The sequence below is a fragment of the Panthera tigris genome, chromosome A3 (genome assembly GCF_018350195.1).
Source record: "Panthera tigris isolate Pti1 chromosome A3, P.tigris_Pti1_mat1.1, whole genome shotgun sequence".
Classification (NCBI taxonomy): Eukaryota; Metazoa; Chordata; class Mammalia; order Carnivora; family Felidae; genus Panthera; species Panthera tigris.
In genome coordinates, this window is record NC_056662.1 from 26,488,161 (window position 1) to 26,509,412 (window position 21,252).

The window sequence follows — 21,252 nt, forward strand, 5'->3', positions numbered from 1 at the left end:
ACCCACTACCACCTGGACCAAGGCCAGGCCTGCTAAATCCAAGTATGTCCCATGGTAAGCAAAGGCTGACAGGTGAGAAGCTGGACCAGGTCCTATCAGGCCTATAGGGCTAGAGTTGGGCTCTCAGATTCCTGCAAAACTGTTGACCTGGGCCAATTCTAGTCTACGCCAATCACTCACACAGAGGAAGAGAAGCACAGAAACCAGCTGCCCGACCGCTCTGCCTGCCCCTTTGTTCTTCAACTGAGGGTAAGCTGGCTGGTTCTTATGAGAGGCCTAGCCAAGTCCCAGTGGCTGTGTGTTCTTGGCCAGGTCACCAATCTCTCTGAGTCTCTGGTTCCTCATCTATGATCACCACATACCTCCAGGGGTTGCCGGGAGGTGGTAAACTGGGAAGGTGCCAGGCCAGGACACAACAGATGGCAGCTCTCCCCTTGCTCGTCACCTTTTCTGATGGGAATGCAGTGACCCTACCTTGGCCGGGCCCATATAACACAGTGGCCTATCAGCCGTCTCAGAAACGAGTGTGAGAAGACCCTGGGTGTGGAAGCCCAGGCCCATCCAGCCCTGCCCCTCTGGTCACACCTCCCCACTCACCCTCCAGCCTGATGCTCTGGGGAATCACCTCGAAGCGGACGACGCGGTATGTGTGCTCCTGGTCCTCTTCCAGGTCCTCCCGGTGGTAGTAAAGGATGAACGAGAGGTGATTGTGCAGGTAGATCTAAAACAGCGATGGAGAGAACAAAATACCAGCAGTCAAGAAATAGCCAGAGAATCACCCCAGGTAAGCAGGTCCCTCCCCTCGTCCAGCATGCCGAGCTATTTCAACCTGCCAGAAACACTGCTCTCACAGCACTCCCCACTCAGAAACCCTCTAGGGGTCCCTGGGGCTTAGGCCCACCATTCAAGGCCTTCTATCATCTTCTCAGACATCTAGCTCCCCCGCAGTCTCCCCTGACATCTCCCTGCCCCGTGCACAGTCCCCACTCCGCAGCTGTGTTCTCACATCTGCTGCAGCTAGGACACCACCCGACTCCACTCAGCTCTAGCCTACCTAGTTTTCAAGGCCCACCTCCTCCATGACAACCTGAACGCACAACAAGCTCTTCTGAACTCCGCTGGCATCAGTCGTCATGGCGCCAACACCATCAGTGAGCAGCAACTAGGACTTAAGATGCAGGGTCTACATGGTCAGTCCTCTTCCTAACTGGGATCAGAAGCCCTTTGAGGACAGGGATTATGCCTCAAAAGAAATGGTTTTGCCTTTTATTCCCCACGCGGTAGGAGTTCCGTTTAGAAAATTAGAAAGATAGGAGAATCACTATTACAACCATTGCCATTATCAGCATATTTCTCAGAGGCTGTGCTATGAAGCAGACACACAAATTATCTGATTTACACTGCATAACAACCCCAAAGGGCGGGTATGGCCATTACATACATTTTACCGACGAGGAATCGAGGGCACAGTGAGGAAATAGGTAGGCTCAAGGTCACTCAACAACTAGTAGGTGGTGGAAGTGAGATCCAAAACCCAGGAAGCCAGCATGCTCTAGACCACTACAAAGCTCTCTTCCCTACATACTGACGGAATTCTGTGTTTTTTCTTTTGTTTTAGTCTTATAAATGTGGAATCTAACTTTTTAGGGACTGTGCCTTCCACTTCCTGTGTAGCATCTGCCAGAGCCTTGCCCAAAGCACTCGGACTCTGACAGGCCATGCCTAGGGGCACTAAGAGAAAGCTGCCCTGGCCATCCTACCTTTGTGATAAACCTCTAGCTAAATATATCCTTCCCTGGGGCCCCAAGAGCTCGTGCCTTAAAGGGTGAAACTCCCACAGCCCTTCAGCCCGCCGAGACACCCTACCTTGTTGACATCCGTGAAGCCAAGCCGGTAGCCATGCTCAAACTGCACATCCTTTTCCTTCTTCTTGTCATCGCCTTCGCGGTTGGAGTAGAGCTCCAGCCGGGTGGCCACAGGCAGGTTATCGGCAATGCTGGAAACAGAAGGCCCGCTCAGTCCCTCTGGGCCGCCTCTCCCGTCAGTGCCCTCCCATCCACCAAGGCGAGGCTTGCAGGGAGCAAAGGACAACTTACAGGTGGACATAGTAGTCTTCCGTGATCCGCTCGGCCACAAGCCGGCTCTGTTCCACGGTCAGGGTCACTGGCTTGTTGGACTGGCTACACAGAACTTCACACTTCTTTTCGCTGTTCATTAGCACCTGGAAAGGGGTGTTGACAATCCGGTCCCCTCTCAGCACCTCTCCTGCCGTAAGAGAGACAGATGGATCTCAGAGTTTCAGCCCTGAGGTTGCTGAGGCCAGCAGAGCCACGGGGACACCGGGATGACTTGCAGGGCCTCTGGCAGTTCTGCACCTGGCAGTCAATGCTCTGCCCTGTCTGTAGATAGCTTGCCCATCCTACTCCCACCTGTACGCTCCACCCCCGTTCTGCTCTACCACCCCCAGACTCTCCAGGGCACATCAAATATGCCATGTCACTCCATGCCTCTGGGCCTCATGTCATTTCCTTTGCCCAGAGTGCTACTTCTTGCCTCATGTTCCTGGGAAATTCCTCCTCACTCTTCAAGCTGTTTCTATTTCACCCTCTGGGAAGTGCTTTCTGAGTTCTTCAGGGCTGAGCCCGTCACCCTCTTCCCTGATTTGCCTCTGTGTACAGGCAGTCTTGTACAGTGGCAAAGACAGGACTGGCCACTGAACCTTGGCTCTGCCACTCACTATCTTAGCAGTCTTGGTTAAATTACTTAATCTCAACAAACTTCAATTTCCTTACCTGTAAAATGGGGATTATAATAGTAACCATCTCACAGGGTTACAATGAAAAATAAAGTACCAAGCACAGAGCAGGCAGACAACAAATACTATTTTTATCATCAGCATCACCTTTGCACCTTTCCATGTCAATGATGCGACTTTGCACAATGTGTTAATATATTACATTTCTGCGACCTCTGAGTTCTTTTAAGGGCCGACAATGTGTCCTATTCATTTCTGTGTCTTCAGATCCTAGCTCAGGCAGGGAGAGGAAGTGGACTGAAATCCAGCACCTGAGATTTTTTAGCCAAAACATGTTTTTACTTAACGAACTGGCACACCCTTTGCATGCCTGTTGCTTCAGAGGGGCCTCCGGATGTCATGCTAGCAGGCACTGAGCAGTTAGGGACTGTCAACTAAAACCGATGGCACTTTCATTCTGAACTCTACTAACAGTTCTTCTGGGACACTGTGAAACTGGGGCAAGCTGAAGACCCACCGAAGCCAACAGGCAGGACTAGCTCCTGCACGAACAACTGGTCTAACACGTGCTTCCCAGCATGGACCTGCTTGGATATGGCACTCTCTGCCTAGTCAGTCAGTCATTCCTTCAGTTGTTTGTTCATTCATTTGTTCATTCATTCATTCGTTTGTTCATTTGTTCCTAACGTGAACCTAGTACTGGTTACGTGCTGGGCCCTGAAGATGCAATGTTGAACAGACATACTCATGGATCTTACAGTGTAGTGGGAAGACAGACTTTGGTTAAATCATCAGGATAACGAGACTACATTGTATAACAAGAGGAACTTGCTCTAGACATGAGGGAGCAGGTCTAGGAAAGTTTCTCTGAGGAAGTGATGTTTGAAGTGAGCTCTAAAAGAAGAGAGGCGTTAACTATGTAACGAGACAGAGGAAGAACATTCTAGACAGAAGGAACAGTACATGCAAAAGCTCCTGAGGGTGGGAGAAGTGTGGTGAGTCTGAGACACCTGTGTGGTTGCGGTGCAGAGGGCAGGTGGGAAAGTGACTTAAGGTGAGCTCAAGAGATGGGCCAGAGCTGGACCTGGGGGCCTGGGGGCTGTGCTGGAAGTCCGATCTTTATCCAGGGAGCAAGAAACGCCAGTGAAGGGTTGCTAACAGCTGAAGGAAGACAGTATCTGATTCTGATGACAGAAAGATCACTCTGGCTGTTTTGTCAAGGAAACACAGAAGAGGCAAGGGACTGGTTGGGGCGATGCCAGTCAGTCATGCACGTAAGCGATGACGGTGGCTGGTCAGGGCTATGCTGAGGCTGGAAGCACGTACACAGATTCAGGAGCTACCGAGCAGGCAAAACTAGGGGACCTGATGCTGACTGATAAAAGGGATGAGTGAGGAGTGGTGCACATCAGGTAGACTGAGGTTTCCACAGCCGAGTGCTAGGGGGAAAACAGGAAGAAGAGCAAATTTAGACCGAAGGCGTTTTTTCAGTTTGGAGACGTCAGGTGGGTATGTCAAGCAGGAGGTGAGATATCCAAATTTAGGGCTCAAAGGCCAGGTCAGGGCTGTGGATAGAAGCTGTGAGTTGCTGGCCTGTGAACTGTGCGGCAGGGCACGAGCTGCGCCACCTCAGGGAGTACGACACAGCCATGCAAAGTAGCAGCTGTGACGAGTGTGGACGAGGCCACTCAGGAGAGGGTCTCCCCTTCTCCCCCTTCTAGAAGCCTAGTAACAGCAGCTGAGTCCATTAAACCCAGGGAGCGACTGGCCAGTGGAGAACAAGGATGCCAGTAAGACACGTGCACGGTCCACTGTCGAAATGATTCAGGTCATCCTCTTCATTTCACAGACGGCCATGCTAGAACCAGACAGGGACAGTGACTAACTAGCCCATGATCATTCAAGGGGACTGTGGTAGTGCTAAGCTCTTGGGCCCCTTCCTTTACACCATGCCCTAATGCCCACTTCTTTTTAGTTTACAAGGAGCTCACTTGAGAAAAGGAAGGACATACACAGAGAGAAACCAATCTGCAGACCAAGCCAGCAGGTATCATTTCTTGATATTTAGAAATTAAATTTAAACCAAGAAAGAGGACATGCTGGTTTGGAATGGCTCATTTCTAATACAGAAGTATTCCTTTCAACCTTTTATAGCTGGAGCAGAGAGCCAGCCAGGCTGAATGAGCAACAAGCTATGAACGTGGACCCTCTAAGAGAGCCTGACATTGTACTCCAGTGCATCTGCCACAGACACTCCCTCGCACGCCATGATATGAACCTCCATCAGTGCGATCACCACGAGCACAGCCCTCAGACAGTCCAAATGAACCTTTCTGGGGAAGGCAGCCAAGACAACAGAAAGAATTGTCTTTAGAGTTAAAAAACAAAACCAAAAAAAACCTGGTCTAGTATCTCAGTTTCTCCACCTATTGGCAAGTCTTAAACCCCTGAAGCTGCTGTTCCCTCTACTATGAAATGGGGGTAACCATATTGGTGAATGACTGGGGCACATGACTTTACCTCCTTTTGTCTCACTTCTCTTACCTATGTTAAGGGGATAGTAAGGGTAGCTACCTTCATAGGGCTCTTGTGAGAATTAACTAAGTTAAAGCAGAGAAGGGCCTAGAACAATGCCCAGCTCCTAGAAGAGCCCTGTAAATACTAACGGTGGTGATGATGATAATGCTAAGTACAAGGCTTGCCATCCAACAGGTATATAATCAAGGAGGTTTCTGCTCCATTCAGGTAGGACACTTAACATTGACTGAATCCTCCTGTGGATTCTGACACTGGGTCAGAAGTGGGAGAGATAGGAATGGAAGGCATGATCCCTCCACTCTAAGAGCCCCTAGGCCATGAAGGGAGCCACTCCTTCAAGACAGAATGATACAATACAGCAGGATAACTTTTGTACACAGAGGTTTCTATTTCTTTCTTTTTAAAAAAAAATTTTTTTAATGTTTATCCATTATTTCACACACACACACACACACACACACACACACACACACACAGAGTGCAAGTGGGGAAGGGGCAGAGAGAGAGAGAGAGAGAGAGAGACACAGAATCTGAAGCAGGCTCCAGGCTCTAAGCTGTCAGCACAGAGCCCGACACGGGGCTTGAACCCACAGACCATGAGATCATGACCTGAGCTGAAGTTGGAAGCTCAGCTGACTGAGCCACCCAGGTGCCCCAAGAGGTTTCCATTTCTATGAGGCAGGAACATCCCCCAGCTTCATAGAAGATATGGCAGAGGCTCAGAGAGGTTAAGATCACCCAGTGTCACACCGAGGTGCTGAGCCACGGGCTGCCAACGAGTCCACACCAGCTCATGGGAAGGGAGGAGCTGCTCTCAAGGGTCCGGGTAGCAAGGGGCCTGGAAGACAAAGCAGGTCACGTTTCTCAGACAGAGACAGGTGTTTGGGCACGGCATGGTGTGGAAAGAGAAAAGAAGCATAAGTGACAGGCAGGAGGGGCAGCCCAGACAGTCAGTGGAAATCAGCCCTGAGGCAACAGTACGAGGCAAGACTGAGGGCTGGGAGGTGCTGCCTGGTTCTGGTTAAGCTGACTAAAACATCTGAGCCATGGGTAGCCCTGACAGAGAAGGCAGCCCTTTCAGAGGCCTGCTCAAGAAAGTTCTCTCCTTTCTCCCTCCTCAGCTAAAAGAGGAAAGTCTCCTAAGTTCCTTGAGGTCAGGGACAGCATCCTTCCAAAACCAAGATGGGCACAGCATAAGTACTAATAATTATGTCAGGAACAGAGGCTTCTGAATGAGTGTCTTTTGCTTTAAGTCTAAAATTCTACCAAATGAAGAATTATTTGAATTAGAATAAAATGGCTACTATTTATGGAACACATATGTCAGACACTGTGCTGGGTGCTTCACACATTATTTGAGGCAAGTCTTGCACAACCACTTAGCAAGAACTATGGTGATGTTTCTGCTTCCTTTAGGGCCAGAGGTAGTCACTCATTCTTTTAATTAAAAGCAGAGTAGGTTACAGAAGCCAACAGCGACAGAAGGGAGTATCTAGAAATCAAGGGAGAGCCAGTCTGAGCAGTAGCCTGCAACTCTGAAGTCCAAACACATGGACTCCAAGCCCAGCTTAGCCATTAACAACATAACCAGAGGCAAGTCACTTAACCTGTAAAATAGGCATAAAAACAGCAACTACCTCCCCGGGGATGTTACGAGGATTGAATGAGCTGATATGTACGCAAACCACATAGAATGGTGTCCAGCACACGGTAAAGTCAGGGTTCACGGCTATCACCATTACGCAAAGATCTGGCTTCCCATCTGCGACAGGCTGACAGTGAGAGAAAAAACTTACCGAGATTCTCTGCCTTGTAGGTTATTTTGCTGGGCTGGCAGAAGGGCAGCGAGTAGTATTCATAAGGTAGCTGGGTTCGAGAGCTGGTGAGCTTCACAGCCTGGTGGGAGAAGAGAGGCTGTTTGTTGTTCCTCAATCCAGAAACCAAGACAGCTGTTTCAATAGTTCTGCCTGTACCCACACATCGTTGGTATAGTCGGCAATATTATCAAATAAGCAAACTAAGTGCAGCAGATGCAACTGTAGTATACTACACACGATAAAGTCTACAATTCTGATTTCGTGTGTCATTAGTTTTAAACTACATCACAGATTTTGTTTAAACTCATAACCAAATTCAAATACACTGAGAGTCTGATGTCCTTTGACCCTATAATTTCACTTCCGGGCATCTTTCCTAAGGAATAACTCCAAACGAGGATAAACTTTAGGAACAAAGAGGTCCACTCCTTGCTCATGACCACAGCGTGGTTACAGTGCCTACAGTTCCTCGAGCCCATCAGGCTCTGCGCCCGCTGCTCCTCTTGGTCCGACCCCGTGCCTGTCTGGCTCCTTCTCACATTTAGGTCCCAGCTTACGGCCCCTCGTCTGGAAGTCTCTCCCCAACTATTTCATCTAAGGGAATTCCTTCATTTGCTGTACTCCAACATGTGTAGTTTCCCAGGTAACAGGTCTGATACAACATAGTTATTTTGTTTACCTGTTTTAAAAAATCAGTTTCCCCCACTAGAATTTAACATTTAAGCTTCATGAGGGCAAGGACCTACAGAGCCAGGCACACTTGTAATGTTCATTAAATGTTTGCTGCATGACAGAAGAGAGGAAAAATGGGAAAACAAGTATAAGCCCCCACACCGGTCAGTAAGCCATAATATACTCATCCAATTAAATATCATGCAACCATTAAAAATGAGGTTTAAGAAGACCATGAAGGAGAATGTTTAGGAACTGATACATGCACACAGACTATTGCTCTGAAAACAGTGACAGTCATAGACAACACCAAACCGTAGGTAAACAGAACAAAATGTCGCAAAAAAAAAAAAAAAAAAATTCTAGTCTACGGGTACATAAAATTATCTTTGCTATTTAGAAACTATCAACCATTCCTCATGCATCAGCTATAAAAGGACAAATAATTTTTAGAATCCAGGTCCACAATCCTTTTTTAAAATTCATGCTTTGATATGGAGGTTCCTTAAAAAATGAAAAAATAGAACTACCCAACGACCCAGCAATTGCACTACTAGATGTTTATCCAAAGGACACAGGTGTGCTGTTTCGAAGGGGCACATGCATCCTTATATTTACAGCAGCACTATCAATAATAGCCAAAGTATGGAAAGAGCCCAAATGTCCAGTGACAGATGAATTGATAAAGATGTGGTGTATATATGTGTATATATACATATACACAATGGAATATTTCTTTTAAAAATTTTTTTTTAATGTTTATTTACTTTTGAGAGAGAGACAGAGAGAGCACAAGTGGGGGAGGGGCAGAGACAGGAGGGAGGGAGAGGGAGGGAGACACAGAATCCAAAGCAAGCTTTAGGCTCTGAGCTGTTAGCACAGAGCCTGATGGGGCTTGAACCCACACACAAACTATGAGATTGTGACCTGAGCCAAAGTCAGACGTTTAACTGACTGTGCCACCCAGGTGCCCCTATATACAATGGAATATTATTCGGCAATCAAAAAGAATGAAATCTTGCCATTTGCAACAACATGGATGGAAGTAGAGTGTACGATGCTAAGCAAAATAAGTCAGTCAGGGAAAGAGAAATATAATTTCACTAACATGTGGAATTTAAGATATAAAACAGATGAACATAAGGAAGGGAAGCAAAAATAATATAGAAACAGAGAGGGAGACAAATCATAAGAGACTCTAAAATACAGGGAAAAAACTGAGGGTTGTTGGAGGGGTGTTGGGCTAAATGGGCAAGGGGCATTAAGGAGGACACTTGTTGGGATGAGCTTCGTGTGTTGCAAGTAAGTGATGAATCACTAAATCCTATTTCTGAAATCATTATTATACCATATGTTAACAAACTTGGATTTAAATTAAAAAAAAAAAACCTCATGCTTTGAAATTAGGAATTTATTTAAAAAAATTTTTAACGTTTATTTTTGACAGAGAGAGAGAGAGAGAGACAGAGCATGAGTGGGGAGGGGCAGACAGAGAAGGAGGCACAGAATCAGAAGCAGGCTCTCTCTGAGCTGTCAGCACAGAGCTCGATGCAGGGCTCAAACCCATGAACCACGAGATCATGACCTGAGCCGCTACCTGACTGAGCTACCCAGGAGCCACAAAAATTTTTATTTTAAAAGGGCAGGGTGGACAATGCCCTCCAGCTGAGTCTGGAGCAGTACCCCATATTTAATGACTATCTGTGTAAAGAAATGCAAAAATGTTCTTACTAAGTGGGATAAATAAAGTCAAACACTTCAGGCCAAGTCTTGTCTATAAGGAACTTACAAAAACTGGGTTTCAGAGCTTTTTAGATGTCGGACTAAGAGACAGAGGACATCTATTAAGCGTTTCATGAATTGCTTGAGACAAAATGGCCAAAAAGTTACTGTCTTTTAGAACAGCCTGCTATTTTGTGTTTCTTCCATTCTCTCTTTCTGGATAATCAAAAAAGAATCCACATTGCAAAGAAACTGAGCCCCACCTTTATGTTCCCTCCCACCCTCCCTCCCCCAACCCAAAGTGTGCCCTCTTCCATCCCCAGCCTGGCAGGACTGGAAGCCAGAGCCACCCTCTCCTCCCTGTGCCACAAGCTTTGCTCTGGAGGCAGCTTTTGACAAAAGCATTGAGAGGAAGGGCACTGTAGTAGTTAAGAGATGGAGCAGTTAAGAACTAATCCTACTTCTCTGTCTCCATATGACCTTGGGCAAGTTGGTTTACTTCCCTGGGCCTTGGTTTCCTGATCTATAAAATATACAGTAAATCTGTAAAATATACAGTATCTGCCTCAGAGCGTTCCTGGGCTGGGGGGGGGGGGTGCGGAGAGGGAGGAATTGTGAGTTAAATCAGGCATAATGCCTGGCATGTACATAACCCTCAATAAACGTTACTTTAATTACTGTTCCTGAAAGTAACAGTCTGACCTCCAAGGAATAGAGATGCTCACAATAATGCAACACACCTAATGTTGCATCTACTCATTAATTACTGCTTAGTTCTAAATGCAGATGCTTTTTAACATATTTATATGCTCTCAGACATACTTATACACCCTGCCAGGCTATGTATTAGGAGCTGGTAACACAGCAGTGATTGAGACAGATAAGATCCCAGCTCTTTTACAACTTGATTCATAGCAGTTTTCGTTTTTTTTAAAAAAACAAATGTATTATTTATATATTTATCCTCTTCACTGATTAACAACTCCTGGACAATCACAAACTGCTTGTATGTGATGCCCCAAATAAGCATGACACATAGCAATCTGTCATTTTGCTAATACCTAAAATGTGGTGTCAAACAAAGGGGCCCATACATGGTGGCACATCAGGTAGACGGCCCTTTGTGACCTTCTTGTCTTCTGTTTCTCCTTTTGGACACTGTGACGCTCAGGAAAGGATACAAACTTGATTTTCATGCAATCTTACTGAGTTGCTTCTGCACAGACCAGTGAAGATGTGGTTCACATCAACACGATAACGAGGCAGGAAATGTACGTTTATTTTAGGAGCAGGATTTATTTTTGGAACTAAGTTTTGTTAGCCCTTTTTACAAAATCACTAAGGATGTGAAGGACTACTCAAAACTTTCAACTACTCGTTACTTTGCCAAGGAAGGAACAGTGTAGTAGTCAAGTAACTGGGGATTTACAGAGGCGAGGGGATGCCAAGTGCCCTACACGGTCAACACTGTACAGGAAAAAAAAGACCCAGAAAAACACCAAAGTATTAAGAGTGGTTATATTTGGGTGATGACAGAGGAGAGACCCTTTGGCTGGGAGCCCGTGCACAAGATTACGCCCCTTCCCTGCCCTCCCTGGTGGCAGTCCATATCCAATGACTGGTTCACTGGGATACAAAGAACCAGTCCTCTTGCCTCAACTTGGAACAACTCTGAAGGGTCGGCCATTCCAGTTCCAGAGCTTCCCGCAGGCCTCAGTGAATCCCTCTGCCCAGTCCTGCTTCCCTCGCTCCCTCCCGAGCGCTGACCCTGAGAGCCTATCCAATAAATCTGTACCATATCTCTACCTTGGAGTTTGTACGGATCGAAAAAGATCCACCACCAACCCCTAGCCCTACTTGGGGCTCTGAGAATGCCACCACCAGTACACTGTTAAAGAGCCACTAATCAAAGTGCCAGCCTGCCCACTGCCCCTGACCAACCATATTTTAAGAGACTCGTTCCCCACCCTGGCTAGTTGACCGACCGACAGGTGGACATCTAGCTTGAAAAGCAAAGGTGTCTGGTGGGATGGCTTCTCTTTACACTTGAATTGTTCATGCACCAATTTGCCTTATCTATTTACCATTGATTCCACTATTTATTTGGATCTGATTCATTTTTTAAGGAAATACATTTATTTAAGAAGCTAATACTATTATCACTATTAAAAATGGAAAACCAAGAACAGCCATAAAATCATGAGTTGAAGTAGTAGCTATATTTCTTAATACACATTAAAAGAAAATAGCTATTAAAATAAATCGTATTTGTCAACTACTTGAAATCACCTCATATACCCCCACTCAGATAGGTAGTACACAGTTTAGAAAAACTGAACTGGGGAGTCCAGCTGTGGCAAAATCTGCAAGCAAAAACACAGAGCCATATACGATAGGCTGTGTATGTGTGGACAATGTGGGTTATGCAAGAGAAACTGGTGACTGAGAAGAGAAGGGGAACTGATGAAAGAGGGAGGTAGAGGTGCCACAGAGGAGGCAGCCGGTTGAGAGAGACAGACAGACAGATACACACACACACACACACACACACACACACACTCACACACTCACAACTAGGAACAGGGACACACGTGAGGATGAAAGTGAGAGAGAAACACAGGCCTGGCCAGAGCCAGAACCAAAGAGAAAGCCGGAAAGGGACACAGAGAGAACACACTCCCACAAGCAGACAGGGAAAGGGAGAGAGATGAAGAGGCAGAGTGCCCGGAACGGTGGACTCCGGATAGCACTCCCCTTCCAGCCAAGCAGCACGCAGCGGACTCGCTTTTTCCCAGGGCGACTGGCACGGGCTTTTGTTCTCTGCAAGCTTGGGCCTATCTCACCAGGGCCCTCCAGCCAGGCTGCCAGCACAGAGGCTCCAACAGCCCAGAAACGCACCTACCTTGATTTCTACAGGGTCGTTCTGGTGGAAGTTGATTGGTGCAACCCCAGGGACGTAGAAGGCGTGAGAATCACACGCGAGCGAGAGAAGCAACAGGGACCACGGCAACCAATCCTGCTTGGAAGAAGAGAGGCTGTAGTCAGAATGGGGGAAAGAAGCGAACATCTCCCTGGGGCAGGTCAAGTCATAGCACCTTCACGTCTGCTTTACCTGACCCAGTGTCATCCCTACTCTGTAAGTGCTGCCTTCCACATGCCCCCAAGAGTCCCACACGGCACCGATCTTGCACTTCTGCACTTCTGGAAACGAGTCACAAAATGAGTGAAGTAATTAACATGGGGACAAAAGGGAAGACTGCCATACAGGAGCCACACTTCCCCACTTCCGGATCAATGTTCTTTCCACCATGTCATGTTGTATCACTCTTCAGTATAGCTAGCAGGAAGCTAAGCTCCACAATGTTCCACAAATTCCCTTTTTTCTATGTAGCAATGGGCTTACTTTGTCAGGAAGGTCCCATATCACCAATACAGCTTCATACACGCCTTCTCCAAACTGTATGGGCCTCATCCCCTGCCACTCTCCTCCTCACTCAGTTCCAGCTATGTTGGCTTTCTTGTTGTCTCTTGATAGCAGGCCCTTCTCTACCCCTCAGGGCCATCCCCTTTACTGCTCAGAATGTCCTTCCCACAGATACATGCATGGCTAATCTCATTCCTTATTTCATTCAGGTCTCTCTCAGACGTCACGTCCTCAGAGAAGCCTTCACTGACAATCCTATCTAAAATAAGCACCCCCACGGTTCCCATTACCCATTCTCCACCCCCCTTGCTTCATGTCTCTTCATGGATAATTATGTACTTGATATGTACAATATGCATGTGTTTATTTGTGCAGTCTGTCCCCTTCCACTTGAATGTGATCTCCGTGTGTCCCCAGTGCCTGGCACAGAGCAGGCACTCAGTAAATGACCTACCTGCAGGATAGTCACCTGAGAAAAGACAAGAGTGACCAATTACCGGCCTCAAGAAATGCACTCCATCGAAACATCTCTTTCCCTTAACAACATGCTTCACCCCCTCAAAGAACTAGAAGAGTTTCCTGATTCTCTCTCTCCATTTGGTCTAGACAAGGGACTCTTGTCCAGACACCCGGATCACAGATTCACTAGTGTTCCTGCATCTGCCCTGTCTCTCTGCCCCCTGTACTGTCACAGCATTTCAGACCCTTGTTTCCTCTCACTGGACACAGCCTTCTGATCACCTTGCCTCCACAGCCCCTCCATCCTTCAAGTTACCAGCACATGCACGCACACACACACACACACACACACACACACACACACACACACTCAGATGGTTATATGGAGTCAGAATTGCTCAGGGGGCTTGCCAAAAATGTGGCCTCATCTGCATTCTTACCAGGAGCACAAGCTGAGAAAAAGTGGCTTTAATAGTTTAAGGTTCTGAGCTTGGTGCACTTTTTGTAGATGCATAGCTTGGTTAAAGCCTTAAAAAGAATATATTCAGAGTGTTCCCCCCCCCCTCCCAATTTGCTGTAAATGTTTGTAAGTATCTGCCAGCTTGTTCATTATGAAATTACGAAGGAACAGTGCGACCCCAATAAAAACAGTGAAAGATGACTATGACAGCTGTACTGTACTTAGTAATCAATGGGGTCAGGGGTTAACAGCAGGATATTTAAAAGAAATGACCAGACTAGAAGGTAGAAAATTATCAATGGGGTAGGATTCTGTATAGAAAAAACAATACTTTCCCCTTTCTGTCCCTTAAAAATTTTTTTAATTTTATTTTTTTAAGTTTATTTATTTTGAGAGAGAGTGTGTGTGTAAGAGAAGGAGGGACAGAGAGAGAGAGGGGGAGAGAGACAGAATCTCAAGCAGGCTCTGCACTGTTAGCACAGAGCCCGATATGGGGCTTGGACTCAAGAACCGTGAGATCATGACCTGAGCTGAAACCAAGAGCAGGATGCTTAACCAACTGAGCCACCTAGGCACCCCAGGAACTTTCAATTTTAAAGTAAATTTAGATTTATAAAAGAGTTGTAAAAATACTATGAGAGTTCCATGTACTGCCCAGTTTCCTCTAATGTTAACATTTTACATAACCACAAGCAGGCAAGGCTTTTAAAAATAACTAGCTTAAAAATGTTTTGAAAAAGTAGCACATACACAGTAAATAATTCACACAGTACAAATGGATATACCGTGAAAAAGAAATCTTCCTCCCACTTGGGCTCCCTATAGACAACTGCTATCACCAGTTCCTTGAAAATCTCTCTTAGAGACATTTTACGCACTCACAAAGGGAAGGGTGTAGTAGTATGAGTTTGTCTTGAGTACAACAACAACAAATAGGATTTATTCTCTCTTTTTGTGATGGAAAGCCTACGGACCCAGGCTGGCTACAGCATCTGATTTCCTCTCCATCAGACAATTTCCTCTAATTGACCTGTTGTGAGAAGATTATGGCCCTTCCTCTTTGGAGCCCTGTGCTAGGCCTCATTGGTCAGTCTGTAGGAATGTGAGTGCTTTGAGTCAAAGAAACAAATCAGGTCCTCTTTCCCCTAATTCCTCTTTCTACTTGAATTCCAGTTCACTAAATGCAAGGAGAACAAATCCTGCAGTTCTGGCACAAACCGCCCCACAAATGTTGTTTAAAAAACAAAAACAACAAAAACCACCTGTGAATTTTTGAAAAACGAGGCAGAAGACAGACCATCCTCACGCAAAGATACTATCAACATACCACACATCAATGGATCTTAGAGGAAGGATCAACCGATGAAAAATGGCAAAGGCTATTTATTTCCTTAATGTGCCATCGTCTTTGAATAATACAAGCTGGCAACCAAAAGCAATTCAGAAGTTCAGTTGAGAATTAAGGGCTGCATCAAAATGACACTGTCAGTTTTAGATATTAAAATGTCACTGTTTTGATATTCTCGTATGGCTGGAGGGATAATTAACTAGAACCCTTCTGGATCGGGGGGCAATCTGGCACTCCATCAAAAGCCTTCCCCCTCCCCCCCAAGCACATACTCTTTGACCCTGCAATTCTACTTTGAGACATGTTAAAAAAAATATGGCAGGGGCACCTGGGTGGCTCAGTTGGTTAAGTGTCCAACTCTTGATTTCGGCTCAGGTCATGATCTCATGGTTCGTGGGATAGAGCCCCATGTTGGGCTCTGTACTGACAGCTCAGAGCCAGGAGCCTGCTTTGGATTCTGTGCCTCCCTCTGTCTGCTCCTCCCCACTTGTTTTCTCTCTCTCTCTCACTCTCTCTTTCTCAAAATAAAAAGGAAAAATTATTTAACAAAAGAAAAATATGGCAAATATGCCAAAATGTACACAAAAGGATGTTCAATATGGTGTTATTTAAACTGTGAAATTTTCACTAAAATAGCCAATATTAGTGGAATAGGTTAAATTATAATGTATCCACTTACCTATTTATATACTCACTAAAAAGGAAATATTTCTTGAGTGGGAACATTTAAGCTTTAGATCTAAGTAGAACAAGCAGGGGATAGAACACTGCATAGCAGGATTCTCCCCTTTTTAAAAAAGTTACCTTTGAGAAAATGTGTAGCAGGCAAAACGGGCTCTGGGTGTAATGGACTTTCTTCCTTTTTTTATATCTCTATTTCTAACTTTTCTTAGGGGATTATAAAGCATTTATATCAATTAAGAAAAATAATAAATTACGCAGAAAGACAAAATCACCCTTCTGAACACCTAGGGTAGAGTAATTCTAGGTCGGTATGGAAGGACTTGCACCTGCTGGCCCAAGATACCTTTCCATCAGCACCTTCCACCTTTCGTTTCTAAGCCTTCAGGAAAATCCCAAGATTGTCTTGGCCCTTAGTGAGCAGACTTGGTCAGGTGAGGCTGCCTTTAAGCCTCTGCTCAAGCTGTTTTTCACACCTGCTCTCACCTTATTCAAGTCTACCTACACTTGAAGGTCCAGTTGAAATGTTCTCCAAGACCCTCAGATCTCCACAAATATGTCAAAATGTACATAAAAGGATACTCACCATGGCATTATTTAAAATCGTGAAATTCTGGAATATACACAATTTCCTTTTTAATTACCTAGTTATATACTACTTTAATAAGTATATAACTGGGTAAGTGGATACATTATAATTTAACCTATTCCACTAATACTGGCTATTTAAAATTTTTTTTTTTAACGTTTATTTATTTTTGAGACAGGGAGAGACAGAGCATGAATGGGGGAGGGTCAGAGAGAGAGGGAGACACAGAATCTGAAACAGGCTCCAGGCTCTGAGCTGTCAGCACAGAGCCCGACGCGGGGCTCGAACTCACCGACTGTGAGATCATGACCTGAGCCGAAGTCGGACGCTTAACCGACTGAGCCACCCAGGCGCCCCAATACTGGCTATTTTAGTGAACAACTTCACGATTTCAAATAATGCTGTGAACATCCTTTTATGTACATATTTTGTGGAATTATTCTTTCCCTTTCTTTTCAAGGTACCTTGTAAGTATCTCTATGATGTCACTAGAGGCAAGAGAATGGAAACTACCCAGTACCCAACTTTCACATCTATACATGTTCAAGGATTAGTGCTTATGTTATTTGGCCAATACTTAAATCTGCGCTTGTCTAAGGCACTACTATAGTACATTTCATGCTGAATTGTGGTCATTTAAGCTTCTGACATCTGTCCACCTGCACTAATTACTTGTCTAGCCATGTTATGGGAGTACTCAAACTAATAATAAGCGTCAACCAACCTCTGATCTATAAAAATATAAAACCATCCACTCACATAAGATTGAATGCTATGGGTTTTGTTTTGTTTTTTAGTAAGCTTTATGCCTAACATTGGTCTCGAACTCACAACCCTGAGAACAAGAGTCGCATGCTCCATGGACTGAGCCAGCCAGGCACCCTGGAATATTATGGTTCTTAATCTCTGCTGTATCCTTAAGAATCTGATTTTTTTTTTTTAATTCTTAAATTTAAGGAGTTCTTGATACCTCCTACCTTTCCGCCTGTCCAAGGATCTAGTTTGAGACTCCTGGAGAATATCTATTACCCCTATACCCTATCTGTACATCTAGGATAGTGGTTCTCAACCCTGATGCATATCAGAGTAAGCTGGGAGTAAATGGATTAAATTCCCAATCAAAAGGCACAGGTTGGCTGCATGGATAAAAAAAAAAAAATAAGATCCAGCAATATGCTGTCTACAAGAGACTCGCTTCAGATCTAAAGACTCACGAGGGCTGAAAATGAAGGGATAGAAAAACATATTCCACATAACAAAAAGAAAGCAGGGGTAGATATACTTCTATCAGACACTACAGACTTACAGTTTAAAATTGTGTCTAGAAACAGAGAAGGTCACTGTATGAGAAAAGGGTCTATTCAACCAGAAGATATAACAGTTATATCTAAGTTAGAAACATATACACATCCAATATCAGAGCACCTAAATGTATAAAGCAAATACTGACAGATCTGATGGAAGAAACTGACAGCAATACAGTAATAGTAGGGACTTCATGGCCAGAACATCCGGACAGAAAATCAATAAACAGCTGACTCAAAAAACACTACAGACCAAATGGACTTAACAGACACATATGGAACCTTCCACCCAACAGAAGAAAACACGTTCTTCTCAGCTGTACACAGAACACTCTCCAGGACAGTTCACATGTTAGGTTCACACAACAAGTCTTAACAAATTTAAGAAGACTGAAATCATTCCACATATCTTTTCTGATCATAATGGAATGAAACTAGAAATCATTAACAAAAAAATGGGAAATAAGCAAATATGTGAAAACTAAACAACACACTCTTGAACAACCATGGAGTCAAAGAGGAAATCCAGTGAGAATTTAAAAGTACCTCAGACAAAAGAAAATAAAAAGACAACCTACCAAAACTTATGGAATGCAACAAAACTAGTACTAGGAGGAAGTTTACAGGGGTAAACAACTACATTATACATTTATATATCTCAAAAAGCCTAACTTTACATTTCAAGGAACCAGAAAAAGAACAAATGAAGCCCAAAGTTAGCAGAAGAAAGGAAATAATAAAGATTAGAACAGAAATAAATAAAAACGAGGATTTTTAAAAATAGTAAAAAACAAAACAAAACAAAAATAACCCCACCCACAACAGAAATGTGTTGGCTTTTTGAAAAGCTAAAAATTGACAAATGAAACTAAACAAAATTTAGCAGCACCAATGAGAGAAAAAGAGGCAATGCTCAAATACAATCAGAAATGAAAGAGGAGACATTATAAAAGGTGACTCAGAAATAAAAAGGATCATAAGGGACTATTATAAACAATTATACACCAACAAATTGGGTAACTTAGGAGAAATAGAGAAATAGGTAAATTCCTAGAAACACATAACCTCCCAAAACTGAATCAAGAAAAAACAGAAAACTAAAACAGACCAATAAAAAAAGGGGGGGCGGGGGGTTCAATCAGTAATCAAAGAGCTCCCTTCACAGGTGAATTCTCCCAGACATTCAATAAATAATACATACTAATCCTTCTTAAACTCTTCAAAAATAAAAGAGGGCATAATTCTGAACTCATTTTATGAGGACACCATCACCCTGATACCGAAACCAGACAAAGATACCACAAGAAAACTACAGGCCGATAGCCTTGATTAACATAGATGCAAAAATTCTCAGTAAAATACTAGCAAGCTGAAGCTAATGGCACATTAAAAGGAGCATACACCAGGGGCACCCGGGTGCCTCAGTCGGCTAAATGTCCGATCTCAGTCTAAGTGTCTCTCGGCTCAGGTCATGATCTCACAGTTTGTGGGTTTGAGCCCCGCGTCGGGCTCTGTGCTGACAGCTCAGAGCCTGGAGCCTGCTTCGGATTCTGTGTCTCCCTCGCTCTCTGCCCCTCCCCCACTTCTGCACGCACGCTCGTGCTCTCTCTCTCTCAAAAATAAATAAACATTAAAAAAAAAAAAAAAAAAGGAGCATACACCAAAATCAAGTGGGATTTATCCCTGGGATGCAAAGATGGTTCAACTTAAGCAAATCAATGTGATACACCACATTAATAAAATGAAAGGAAAAAAACCCCACATGATCATCTCAATAGACACAACAAAAGAATACGACCAAATTCAACATCCATTCACAATTTAAATTCTCAACATAAAAGATATAAAAGGAACTTACCTCAACACAATAAAGGCCATATATGAAAAGCCCACAGTTAACATCATTATTTCTTGCTAATCAAAAATATATATATGTGTTCTGAATTTCCCCTCTCAGAAAGCCAGATACCCGACCTTTTTGCCTTACCTAATACGTGATTTGAAGCCAAGGCAGAGGATTACAACCTTCTGTAGTCATGAAGCCAATTAAACCTAAGAAGTTACTCCAGTTCTACCTTCTTGTGAAACAGAGATACTGCCCTGGACAACTAAGGGGCTCCCTGAGAGCTTAAGGCTGCAGACAAATGAAAAGCAAATCCTGAAAGGCTTCAATACGCTTCTGTTCCAAAGTCTCGAACCCATAGCACAAGTACATACACCAAAACCAAAACCAAACAAAAAGACACAACAACAACGACAATACTCACCCTGGTGGAAAACTCAACACGAAAAAGCAACAAGCCACAGAGCCACTGGGCACCTACCAAGTAAGTACAAGGCACTGTGACACACAGTCCTTCCCACTTTACAAATACTGACTGGTGCCATTCTCACAACGACAACTGCCTGGGGATTTCTGTCACCATCTCACAGACGACGACTGCCAGTTAACCCGAGACTCCGAGATTAAATAACTTGACCCAGCTGAGAAGGCAGAGGAACAGGGATGGTCTTTTCAGGCAGGTGAGCTGCATTAAGAGATGACGAGCATGTAAGGACGATACTGATCACAAGGGCAGCCAACACTGACTGAATGCTGGTTACGTTCTACGAAATACTAAAATACAGAGCTCTCCAAACTGGTACTGGAGAAGGCAAAAAAGACTTAAACAGACAAAATGAAATGGAAGTGTTAGAAGCAAATATAGATATACTTTTAAACAATCTTGACATGGAAAGTTTTCTAAGAATGAAACAAAATCCAGAAGCTAGAAAGAAAAAGGATATATATAGGAAAAAGGAAGAAAAATGTACAATTATATACATTATAGACAAAGAAAAAGACAATTTGGGTAAAAATATTTACCATACACCCAACAGAGGATGAATTCCTTCAGTATACCAAGCGCTCTTACAAACCACTGAAGGACAAATAACTGAAAAGAATATGCATGGGCAGTTAAAAAAAAAATTCAAAAGGCCAAACAAAAATTTAAAAATAATTTTAAAAATGCAAGTCAAAATAACAACATCTGACTTTTTTTTTTTAATTTTTTTTTTAATGTTTATTTATTTTTGAGACAGAGAGAGACAGAGCATGAATGGGGGAGGGTCAGAGAGAGGGAGACACAGAATCTGAAACGGGCTCCAGGCTCTGAGCTGTCAGCACAGAGCCCGACGCGGGGCATGAGCTCAAGAACCGTGAGATCATGACCTGAGCTGAAGTCGGCCGCTCAACCGACTGAGCCACCCAGGCACCCCACAACATCTGACTTTTTACCTATCAGAGTCACAAAGCTTTAAAAAATCTGAATACACTAGATATAGGTAAACTGGTGCAGTCTTTAGGGAAGGCAATTTAGTAATATATACTTAAATGGAAGGTAGAACTATTTTTGAAGGACTGCCCACATAAGTTATGAAGTGTAAAAAAATATAATGCACAGCAGTGTGTGTATAGCATAATCTCATTTATCTAAAAAA

General features: G+C 44.1%; 1 protein-coding gene across 2 annotated transcripts in view; it reads right to left on the reverse strand.

Annotated features, from left to right (window-relative positions):
* TM9SF4 (transmembrane 9 superfamily member 4) overlaps window positions 1-21,252 on the reverse strand; it is a 53,163-nt gene that overhangs the window by 19,118 nt on the left and 12,793 nt on the right. For both annotated transcript variants that reach the window (XM_042980665.1, XM_042980664.1), the window contains exons 2-6: window positions 12,407-12,520; window positions 7,090-7,189; window positions 2,097-2,265; window positions 1,867-1,996; window positions 598-721 (exon numbers count right to left, since the gene is read on the reverse strand). In XM_042980665.1, coding sequence (XP_042836599.1) covers window positions 598-721; window positions 1,867-1,996; window positions 2,097-2,265; window positions 7,090-7,189; window positions 12,407-12,520 — 637 coding nt within the window. The remainder of the gene's footprint in view (window positions 1-597; window positions 722-1,866; window positions 1,997-2,096; window positions 2,266-7,089; window positions 7,190-12,406; window positions 12,521-21,252) is intronic.